Here is a 12,436-nt window from a genome sequence, read left to right as displayed (position 1 = left end):
GGTCAGAAAGTACCCAGTTCATGATAGGCAGTTCAGGTCGCATCGTGACTTGATGACCCATGGTCAAATGTTCAGTTTCCACCAAAGCCCAGTAACAAGCCAAGAGCTGTCTCTCAAAAGGAGAGTAGTTACCTGCAGATTATGGCAGGGCCTTGCTCCAAAATCCTAGATGCCTCCACTGTGATTCACCTATGGGGGCCTGCCAAAGGCTCCAAACAGCATCCCTGTCTGCCACTGACACCTCAAATACCATTGAATCTGCTAGGTCATATGGACCAAGTGGCAGAGCAGCTTGTACAGCAGCCTGGACCTGTCTCCGTTCTGGACCCCACTCAAAACTGGCAGCCTTTAGGGTCACTCGATAAATGGGCCAGAGTAACACACCTAGATAAGGAATGTGATGCCTCCAAAATCCACATAAGCCCACTAGGCATTGTGCCTCTCATTGTAGGAGGGGCCAAATGCAACAACTTATCCTTCACCTTAGAAGGAATATCTCAACAGCCCCCACACCACTGGACCCCTAGAAATTTTACTGGGGTAGAAGGTCCCTTAATTTTAGTCAGGTTTATTTCCCATCCTCTGGCACACAAATATCTCACCAATAAGTCCAGTGTGTTTGCTACTTCTTGCTCACTGGATCCAATCAGCATAATGTCATCAGTGTGATGGACCAGTGTGATATCTTGTGGAAGTGAAAAGCAATCAAGGTCTCACTGAATAAGATCATGACACAAAGCAGGAGAGTTGATATACCCCTGAGGTAGGACAGTAAAGGTATATTGAAGGCAAATTGCTTGGTGGGCCTTATAGGCAGGAGTGGAGAAAAAGGAATTTGCCAAGTCAGTGGTTGCATACCAGATACCAGGAGATGTGTTAATATGCTCAAGCAATGAAACCACATCTGGTACAGCAGCTACAATTGGAGTCACCACTTGGTTAAACTTCTGATAATCCACTGTCATTCCCCAAGATCCATGTGTCTTCTGCACAGGCCAAATGGGAGAGTTGAATGGGGATGTGGTGGGAATCACCACCCCTGAGTCTTTCAAGTCCTTGATGGTGGCACTAATCTCTGTAATCCCTCCAGGGATGTGATATTGTTTTTGATTTACTATTTTTCTAGGGAGAGGCAGCTCTCATGGCTTCCATTTGGCCTTTCCCACCGTAATAGCCCTCACCCTATCAGTCAGGGAGCCAATGTGGGGATTCTGCCAGTTGCTAAGTATGTCTATGCCAATTATGCGTTCTGGCATCAGGGAAATGACCACAGGATGAGCCCGGAGACCCACTGGACCCACTGCAAGTCAGACCTGAGCTAAAACTCCATTAATTACCTGACCACCATAAACCCCTATTTTAACTGGAGGACCACAATGACATTTTGGGTCCCCTGGAATCATCACCAGCTCAGAGCCAGTGTCCAGTAGTCCCCAAAATGTCTGATCATTTCCCTTTCCCCAGTGTAAAGTTACCCTGGTAAAAGGCCAGAGGTCTCTCTGGGGAAGGATGGGAGAAAGATTAACAGCATAAATTGTCGGTTATGTAGTGGAGTCCTTCCTCTAGGGTACCCAGCCTCCCCTTCATTCAAGGGGTTCTGGGTCTATAAACTGGCTCAAGTTTGGAAATTGATTGAGGGACTGTGATTCTCTGTTTTTGTAACTCAAATTAGTCTTTTATCCATTCGACCTAGAAGTTTTCTGCTTATATAAATTTGAAAACTCAGGCAATTCCTTTTGAGTGTAGTGCATCTCCTCATGAGTCACACACTCATCCTCACGTCTAGGGACTCGCTGGGACTTTAGTCTAGTTATAGGTCTAGAAGCAAACAGGGGTGTTGGGGGTGGGTCCTGAAGAGAATCAACATCATCTTGCCTGGCAACTGCCTCAGGGAAGGCCAGCGTTGTTACCTCAGGCAGCACAGGCTTTATCTCCTCAGACAAAAGTGGAAAGGCTGATGGCGACATGGTTCAGAGAGGGGAACTTGCCCCTACTGGGGATGGGGAAGCTGTTACTTCTGGCAAAAAAGGTTCATCAGAGTTTACAAACTCAGTGTCCCCAGCTTCATCAGGGTCCTCCCACACGTCCCCATTCCAAGTTGCAGGGTCCCATTCTTTTCCAATCAATGTCCTCCCTTTAACAGTAGACACCTGTTGAGGCTGCGCATGCACCTTTCCTTGCGGGTCAGCCATTCGCATGATAACAGCTTGTGTCTGTTTTTCCACAATTTCAGCTCTTTCCCTGCAGGAGATAAGACTCTCACTCAGGGCAATCTTAGCAGATTTGAGACTCAGTATCTGCTTCTGAAGCCAGGAGATAGAATCCCTGAGTTCATCATTTTCTTTCATTACTTTGTCCACTGAACTTAGGAGCAACCAACCAGCTTCATTATGTTCCTTGGTTCTCCACATATGGCCAAAGGTATTATGTATAGAGTCACTAAACTCATTGTCTGTCATGAAAGAAGAATCAGGAATGTCAAATGCATTTATTTTACATAACTCTCCAAACAGTTTATGCCGAGGACTATCAGTGTTCTCCATACTACAAGTAGAGTCCTTAGCATTTTGGGCTCTAATCATATTAAGCAGCCACCTCCAGAAACCCCAAAACCAATGAAAGAACTCCATCTTAATATTCTGTTCCTCTAGAGCCACTCTTGGTACCAAAATCTGTATTAGTCAGCGTTCTCTAGAGGGACAGAATTAATAGAATAAATACATATATATAAAGGGGAGTTTCTTAAGCATTAACTCACACAATCACAAGGTCCCACGATAGGCCGTGGGACCTGCAGGCTGAGGAGCAAGGAGAGCCAGTCTGAGTTCCAAAACTGAAGAACTTGGAGTCCGATGTTCAAGGACAGGAAGCATCCAGCACGGGAGAGAGATGTAGGCTGGGAGGCTAGGCCAGTCTTGCCATTTCACATTTTTCTACCTGCTTTATATTCGCAGGCAGCTGACTAGATTGTGCCCACCCAGATTAAGGGTGGGTCTGCCTTCCCCAGCCCACTGACTCAAATGTTAATCTCCTTTGGTAACACCCTCACAGACACACCCAGGATCAATACTTTGTATCCTTCAATCCAATCAAATTGACACTCGGTATTAACCTTCACAATGTTTATTCATTTTTCATGTGTAGGCATGGCCAGCCGACCGATTTTCATTTTAAAAACATACTATACATTTAATGCAGAAGGCCACATCTTTCTTCTGCTTTTTCTCAACACTATAAAGAAGGTAGAAAATTAATTTTTCCCATTCTAAACGTCAGTGCCTTCTGCTAGAATGTTTGGATACAGTACCGAATTTAATCCTTTTAACTATATTACTTATCACTTTTGTTTTCATGATTTTAATGTTTTCAAATATTTTCTTAGTTTTAGAATGGAATGTATTAATATCATTGAAAATATTATTTTCAAATTTAATTCTTAAAAGAAGAATTTACAAATGATTCTTCTCAGTCTCAGGAATGAGCCATGAGGGGAAACTATCATTTCCTTTTGCTTTGCCCCCCTTCCCATTCCATCACTGAAAAATGAAAAGAAATTCAGAATTGCGGCTTGGAATACTCCATCTGTTCTGAGGTCACTAAGTTGTGTTTCTCTCAAGGGTTCTAAATCATACTCCATTAGTCTGCTTCCAAATATCAGCCCTGAGACTGGAGACCCCAAAATGGGTAATACCACTGAGAAAGTAATTGCAGATAAGTGATTTATTTTTTCCTGGTCTAATAAAACCATGAAGGTTGAACACTAAAATTCTTAAAGCACTAAACCAAAGCTGCATAATAACTAAATGAATAGTAGGCAATTTATAAAAGAGCAAGAACTAGAGAAGCATAAGTGATGCATGAAGTTAAAGCTGAAAAGGACTTTAAACATAATCTGGTAACAAAATTTTACAGATTAAGTAAACTGAGTCTTAAAGCTAAAGTGACACAATCAGAAATATTCAGCTATTTAAGGCATTTCGAGAGTTGTCCGAGGTTCTCCCACAATGCCCACTGGCCCTCTCCGTGGATTTAGTCCTGTATTTCTTAAAGTTTGTTCTTCTGTGAGCACTGGTCCCATAAACATGCTCTAAACCCTAAAAAGTTCTGTGATTCAAAGAGTTTGGGGCACATAGCATGTAGCCCCTTCGAGATCCACTGTGCACACTGGCATTTTAAAGTCCCCGAGGATTATTGCAGCAAGACAAGCTCTGTTGCTTTGCTCAGTCCAGTATTTCCCAAACTTACTTGAGTTCTGGACCGTTCTTCCTTGCAGCACCTATGAATACCTATGAAGGTGTTCTGGAAAACCTTCTGGGTTGGGGTAGATCTTGCAGCATGTGGAAGGTAAGTGAGGTAGAATATGAGATATGAACATGGGAATAACTACAGTTTTATTCAGAAAGAGGAAAGATGAAGATGCAAGACTAGAGACTTATTAATGTCACTAGCAAAATAGTATTATTAGACAAAAATATCTTGTTCTTTAAAACGAATGCTAAAAGAGATTGGTGGTTGTTACACTGATTTCCTACTGCTATTGTTACCAACATCAACTTTATTAAACCCAGAATGCTTAATTAAATCATTTTACCCTCTGTTTGTTTTCCAGGACACTGTAATTTATGATCGACTGGCAGAGACGTCAAAATACAAAGAAATTACCCTAAAACATTTAGAGCAGTTTGCTACAGAAGGTAAGTGTAATTTGGCAATAAAGCATGATTAAAATAAAAAGAAATCATATACTTCTGATACCTTGCAGGATCCTTATTATTATTAGACTTAGAGATTCCTAAAGTAAGATATCAGCTGTTGGCAATTTAGATTTTACTATATGCTGTTCCCAGCCTGTATTTTTATTTTACTTTCCTAAAACTATATTTATTAAAATTTTGAGCAACTTTGTTCCCACGTTTTAGATGGTACGGCCTATAAATGTTTTACTTTTAAGAGTGGATCATATTTACCATTTAGATACTTCACTTTGTATCTCGAGCAATTCATTAGGAAAAGAAGCAAGACTCAAAAAAAAAAACAGATATTGTAATCTGAATAAGAAAGAAGAAATAAACCTAAACTGTTAAAATAGCTATTAAATTTAGTTTCAACTCAAGACTTTCTATTAAAAACTTATGTAACTATTAAAATTGTTATTCAATTTATTACAACTCAAGACTTTTTTAGAGAGCCCCTACCACACGCCAGGCTCTGTGTGAGGCCTGAGAATCCAAAATAGGATAAACAAGCTTTGCCCTGTCTCTCTGTCCTCCTGAAATATATTACGTGCAAGGCAAAGCAGTACATAGTCTAGAGAGAGGATCTGGGTTAGATGAAAGGCAGCGAGGGTTGTTAAACATGAGAGTCAGTTACTACAAGAATTTGTAGTCTTATCTCGTACTTGACAATGGTAGTTATAGCTGAATCTAAATCTCCAGTCTCAGTTTTCACTCCTGTCTGTTTCAGCTGGAACTGTTGCCAGTGGCACCAAACTGACCTGATCAAATACTTTTTCCTGTTAATTCAGGCAGAGAAAAGATAGGAATGTTTTTTAAAACACTAGGCAAAAACAAAAGCCAAAACAAAACAAAAAAAAAGATGGCTTTTGAAAAACCTCTGTGTAGTTCTTCAAAATGTAAAAGCATGGAAACATATATATTCATAGGATTCAGATTCCATAAAGCCCAGCCTCAGTACTTGGCAGGTGCAACCTACCCAGCATACAACACAGGTTCTTTTTGTTTTGGAGGAGAGCTGTGGGCATCTTTCTCCTCTCTAGATGTGATGTTAAAGATACTCAACTCGTAGATTTTAATGGTTTGGCCCCCACCTCTACCCTATTCTTTCTGGCCCTGGGCTGGATGACACTTCTCCCCATGACTACCCTCCAGTAAGTTTTCCAGCCAAGTTTCCAAGAGAGAAAGACATGTCCTAAGATGGCCCCAGAGATTTAAGTTCCACTCTCAGTGATCTGGCAGTACACCACCCTTTCTTGGAAGGTAGAGTTCTCTGGGAACTGTGTATGTTCCTTGCTTCTTACTTCTGACATGTTCCCTTAAACACATTTTGTCTTGAGATCACTAAGCCTAGCATCTGGTCCTAGTCATTCTAAGAGTTAAATGACCTGGAGTGAGGGCGTTGTCTTCTTGTGAACCTAGATATCTAACTGCTTCCTTGGGTAGCTGACAAGTGTTTTGGCCTCTCCTTTCTTCCAATGCATCTACTTTTTTATGGCTGAGAGAGATGTGAGTTACGAAATTTGCAGGCACCAGACACAGGGTGGGTCACTTTACATATCAGCTTTGATTGTTTTCCTGGGGTATATCTGCTGGCAGTTCTTTTTTGCCACTATCCCTCAACTATACTTAGACTTTTAAACTACAGATTTATGATGGCAAAGAATAGTAATAAATGCAGTCATATATCCTAGTAAGAGGAAGGTGGCTTTCCCAGTAGACCCCACCAGGGTCTCTCTTCCTTTGTAAACATCTGTGAGGCCTCTATAATAAGTCAGCCACTATGCTTGGTACTGAAGAACTCTGGGTCCCTGCTTTCCAAGTGCTTTAATAGAGGAGACACACAAGAAAAACTGTAAAACATTGTCACTCACGCTGTGGGAGTGTTACTGCCTTTGGTATCTGGGTGAGAGGAGGGTGCATCAAAGAGCTGATTTTCAGAGCTGAGTCTTAAACTGCTTGCAAGGCAGACAGTGGGCAGTCGTTGGGAAAAGCAGAATGGAGAAAAAGTTACCAGCATGTGCAAAGACCCCCGTATGTGGGAAGTGAATGGCAGGGAATGAGAGTGAAGGCACCTGATGAAACATGTATAAGCCGTACTTTGGGGCTTAAATTTTGTCCTGGGGAAAAATTGGAAGATTCGAAGCAAAAGAATTGCTTGATAAGATTCGGATTTTAGAAACGCCACACTATGCATGGAAGATGGATTAAAAGGGTTGGGAATTAGAAGCAGGGTACCAATTTTAAAGACCAGGGGAACATTAATCTACATTTTATACTAAGTTTTTGTCATAATTTAATTGGACTTCAGCATATTGTTTGTATGGAATCACTTTTTTCAAAATGAGACTTTGTGAAATAAAAACAGAAACCTCAGACTTCTGAAGAAAATCTTCTTTGGTGTGTTGGGGTGATTGATGTATGCTATCTTTTTCAGGGTTAAGAACTTTATGTTTTGCTGTGGCTGAGATTTCAGAGAGCGACTTTCAGGAGTGGCGAGCAGTCTATCAGCGAGCATCTACATCTGTGCAGAACAGGCTGCTCAAACTCGAAGAGAGTTATGAATTGATTGAAAAGGTACGTGGATGATTCTGTTGATCATACAGAGGGTTTGGTTTCCAGAGAGTTTTGATCTTTATTCAAGGAACCAATGGAATAAAAATCAAAATATCTTGACATACCATTCACTATTGAATACCCTCTCATCATCTAAGCATTAACAAGTATTAATATGCATTAAAATATTGCTGAGAAGCCTTTGGGGTTAGACATTACTTTGTATAGATCTTCACTCTTTTCACAATTTTGGATCAAGGTTTGGCCAGTCTAGCAATCTCCTTGCCAATATATTTCAGTTTCTGAATCTCTGAGGATATGGAACATGCCCCTACACACACGCACACATTACATACATGACATGTGTGCTTTGAGTTAATAATAAGTATAATATGCAATGCAATATAAAATAGTACTGTAATCACACAGCTTGCATAGCTGATAATATATAAGAGAGTAATCCAGTGCTTACACTTGTCCAGTCATTGTGACAAACATATACCTGGATTATTTCTGTCACAGCTGTAAATGTTCTCATTTTACAGATAAAGAAACCATTGTGACAAACATATACCTGTATTATTTCTGTCACAGCTGTAAATGTCCTCATTTTACAGATAAAGAAACCAAGGCTATTAAGCCAGAAAGTGATGGATACATTATGATTGATGCTGTATAAATAGCAAGAATCTTGCTTCCTTAATTAAGAAAACATTTTTGTGTAGCACTTGCTGTGTGCCAGGTGCTGTTCATAGCACTTTCATCTATTAATCTAGTCCTCACAACATCCGTTTGAGGTGCTAATTATTCCTGTCTTATAGATGAAGAATCCAAGGTAACAGAGAGGGTAAGTAATTTGGCTGAGAGTACACAGCTTCTAATAGGGGGAGCCAGAATCCTCACTCTTCCTCCAGTATTCATGCTCTAAATCATTCAAGTGACTTCATTCTAACCTCTAGCTTGCCATTAGATAACTCTTCAAAAGCACTCATGTTTGTATTGCATAGAATCAAACTAGCCTGTCCGCTGCGGTTTACTTGATCTTTTCTCCAGGTAAGTAAAGGCTGATACTTTGTTCTTCTTTCCTCTCTATCGAACTGTGTACTTCGTTGTGCCTCTGTCTTGAAAGGTGGCTGGTGCCACCAGTACCTCCCTGGACTATTTCCCCCCTCTGCTCCTCACGTCCCCTCCCTTTATGTAATGTGGGGATGCCATGTTCTAGCTGCAGATGGTTTTCTTTATTGCACAAGGTTGCCATATGCAACTCGAGATATTGGTCTCCTGTCTCCTCAACAGATTATCACTTTTTATGGAAGGTGATTGTTTCTCATATAGCCTTTATATTTTGTAAGGGGAAGATACCTAAATATAAATATAAGCTCACATATATCATACCTGTATATATAGAGATATGTAGATATATCTAGATATCTCCTGCTTGTATTTGAACTTAACTTTTTATTCTGCTTACTTATGAAAAGACATGGGATAGCATGTATGGTGTCTTCCAGCATGATACTCCCACCCTAAATTTTATAGGTATACACACACCAGGAGACTTGTTATCAATTGACTTATTTCAATGTCTCTCTTGCCTATCTTCCCCACTTCTTCCCTCCCCACTCCCTCCACCTTCTCGCTCTCCATTTCCTAACATATGTATATATGATTATGTCTTTGGGGCATTTATGTAGTAAAATAAAATAATCTGAGGCCATAATCATAATCTCTTTTAATCTGCCCAACTAAAGTCACATATCTTAAAGCATTAGTGCTATTGATTTTTAATCTTTGCTTCTGTTACTCTTTTAAGAATTAAAAAAAAAAATCCAGTTTGGAAATGATGTTTTTCCTGTCTCTGAATATAAGGCAGCCTTGCCTCCCATCCTCATGAGACAGAATTAATATGTAATGTCAGAATAAAAAAATCTATTTGAAAATGGATTCTAAACATATTAAATTGTTTCCACTTGAAGTACAACTTCAGTTCTAGAGTAGAATGTTTAATGTACCTAATATCCTTACTCTCTGGATGCCCTAGAGTTTTTTATAGATTAGATTTTCTAGGTTTAACAGTTTTGTTTCTTGCTTTTTTAATAACTGATTAAAAAAAGCCTTGCAACCTCCAGCTTTTAACTGAACTAGATGTTCAACATTTTCCCAGCAGATGGCGATCATGAGCTACATTAAAATTTAAGTTGACTGAGGCACTCCATTAAAAGTGGGGAGTGTGTGTGTATACACATATACACATGCATCTATATATGTGTATGCATCCATGTAAACTACATATAGTTTACAGATGACAGAAACCTCCCTTATGACTGTTTTTTACCTAAAATAAATGAAAACGGGAATTTATAACTAATTTGTCTTTACTTCATAGTAAGCCATGCTCTCTGTTGTTGAAAATCTAAGATCCAGAAAGATTAAGAGATTGGGTCATTTACTCAACCAGCCTGCTCCAAATGAAGACTGATTCTGTGTCCATCTCTACTCCTGAAACTGGAGCTTCATTTGGTGATCCATTTAAATAACTTTCATCAAGCAGTTCATGTTTACATGCTCATGCACAAGCAAATGAGACTGTGGCCCTCTGGGTACCACGGTCTGAGCAAATTCCCTAAATGAAGAAATCTTAAGGAACCCAAAAAGGTGGCCCACAAATTTGATCTGAAGGAAGCTTTTGGAGAGGTGGTAATTTTTGAAATGGGCCTCCAAGGATTATTTTACCAGTTAGAGGAGAGCGGACATCATTGTAGGGAAAAAGAATAGACAAAATAGAACAGATGTGATGGCTCACACCTGTAATCCCAGTATTTTGGGAGACCAAGGTGGGAGGATCATTGAGCCCAGGAGTTTGAGACCAGCCTGGGCGAACATAGGGGGAGACTCCATCTCTATAAATAATTTTTAAAAATTAGCTGGATGTGGTGGCATGCACCTGTGGTCCCAGCTACTCAGGAGGCCTAAGGCAGGGAGAATTGCCTGAGCCCAGGAGGCTGAGGCTGCTGTGAGCTGTGAAAGTACCACTGCACTCCAGCCTGGGTGACAGAGTGAGACCCTGTCTCAAGGTAAAAATAAATAAATATATAAATAATACAGGGATCTTTGTGACCAAGCTGTTTTTCTGAAGTGTTTCCATTAACTGTGATCATAGGAGGACTGTAGGATTTTTAATATAGAGAGCCAGGGTTATATCACTTCTTTCTTGATCTCAGATTCTATTCTTTGTTAAAATCAGCTGGGATTAGGGTTCAGAAGTTGTGATTTACTGCCATTAAAACCACTCTAGTGAGGCAAGTTTCAGCGTGTCAGACCACAGATTCTTCCAGCATGTTACCCTGGCTTTAAATTGAACAAATACAGTCCTAGGGTTCATCCATTGTCTTCTTCCTTACCTACTTTGAGACATGCCGTTTATGTAATCTATTTTTTATGTGATTGGAATCCATTTGTACGTAGACCATAATATTGGACTTAGCATGTCATTATTGGATTTAGCATGTCAAACAGTGAATCTTTAAACTGTGGGGGTCGTTTTCACATCTTTTATTTTTTAAGAACAGAATTTTCCAAACAAACATTGCCTGAATCATAATATATATAATTGACGAAAGCAGGGCTGCTTTGGCTGGAGTAAAAGAGTAGAGAGGAGATCCAAACTGGCTTTCCCCTCAGCCTCCACCTTGCCCTCGTGGGTGCTCCAGGCAGGGCTTGTTGTGACTCTGAGGATCCACTAAGCACAGTTTGAAAACCATGTATTACATTTATATGTGGACTTTTTAGAAAACGAATTCCTCAAAAGATCAGTACATCATTGTGCCCGTATGCAAGATGTTTCTGAACATATTTGAATTGATATGTCATTGCCACATTAATGGTGGTATTACATTCACAACATTCAAAATGTAAAAGATTTGTAAAGTTTTTCCTAAAATAATATTTTAGTACAAAATAAGAGGAAATGTTACAATAGGATTAAGGTTGTACTTTTAAATGCTGCTCTCTCCCTCTTGTTCCTCCAATGTTTGTTCAAACTGGTAATTCAGTTTTTAAAATTAAGTTGAATCCTTATTCCTTTGGGTAGTGTAACTCCTAGCATAAGCTGGAAAAAATATCCGAATAGACCAAAAATATACAACAAGGCATTTGTCCTTTGGTTGTGATGCTTAGTTACTCAGGTATGTTACTACCCAGCACACTGAGCACTAGAATGTGCTGCCTTCACTCTTGGGGCACACTATGGGAAGGAGGATATGGAAAGTGAAAAAGTCCACCAGCTATTGTTATCCCTATTGACAGTCATCTCGAGATGAGAGGATTTGGGACTTTTAAATCTATCTATAAAATATAATTATCAGCTCTGTTCCAAAACTACTGTTTTGAGCTCCAATACTTGCATTCGTATGGTAAGCTTTTCAGGACATTTCTAAAAATTTTAACGCTGAGAGTTGTTTCACAAATCAGTTGCCGACACATCTGTTTTGTTTATTTTTTCTTTTGCTGTTACTAAATAAATCAAGAGGTGACATTGATTATTAGGAAGGCCTAACTTGTTCAGGAATAAGAAAGCTCACATGGTTAAAATGCAGATGGGATTATCATATCGGATATTTCAGTTGTCTTGACCCACTTTGCGAAGAATTGCAGGTTCACATTGGGCATTGTGGACAGTAACACCTCTTAGTCTCTTTTTGTCACCACTTGAGAGAATTTACAGTGGTCTCATTCTTTAGACAACAAACTTGACCTGTTTTATCTCACCCTCGTTCTTTTGAAAGGTAGTCAACATATTAGGACTCATAATTTTAGATTGGGAAACCACTTACAGTGTCAGCCTATATTTTTTCAATCAGAATTTTTTTTTTTTTTTTTTTTGAGACGGAGTCTCACTCTGTTGCCAGGCTAGAGTGCAGTGTCGGCTCAGTGCAACCTCCACCTCCTGGGTTCAAGCAATTCTCCTCCCTCAGCCTCCTGAATAGCTGGGACTACAGGCGCCGGCCACCACACCCAGCCAAATTTTTGTATTTTTAGTAGAGATGGGGTTTCACCATGTTGGCCAAGATGGTCTCGATCTCCTGACCTCGTGATCCACCCCCCCTTGGCCTCCCAAAGTGCTGGGATTACAGGCCTGAGCCACCATG

The 12,436-nt window shown here is 40.0% G+C and overlaps 1 protein-coding gene across 5 annotated transcripts in view; it reads left to right on the top strand.

Annotated features, from left to right (window-relative positions):
* The window catches only part of ATP8A1 (ATPase phospholipid transporting 8A1), a 247,709-nt gene that overhangs the window by 126,321 nt on the left and 108,952 nt on the right, over positions 1-12,436 (top strand). For all 5 annotated transcript variants that reach the window (XM_019025804.4, XM_055384700.2, XM_019025805.4 and 2 more), the window contains 2 exons: positions 4,610-4,694; positions 7,171-7,310. In XM_019025804.4, the coding sequence (XP_018881349.2) occupies positions 4,610-4,694; positions 7,171-7,310 (225 nt within the window). The remainder of the gene's footprint in view (positions 1-4,609; positions 4,695-7,170; positions 7,311-12,436) is intronic.

This window comes from Gorilla gorilla, chromosome 3 (assembly GCF_029281585.2).
Source record: "Gorilla gorilla gorilla isolate KB3781 chromosome 3, NHGRI_mGorGor1-v2.1_pri, whole genome shotgun sequence".
Classification (NCBI taxonomy): domain Eukaryota; kingdom Metazoa; phylum Chordata; class Mammalia; order Primates; family Hominidae; genus Gorilla; species Gorilla gorilla.
The sequence above is the reverse complement of the archived record's forward strand: the minus strand, read 5'-3'. Positions and strand labels throughout refer to the sequence as shown.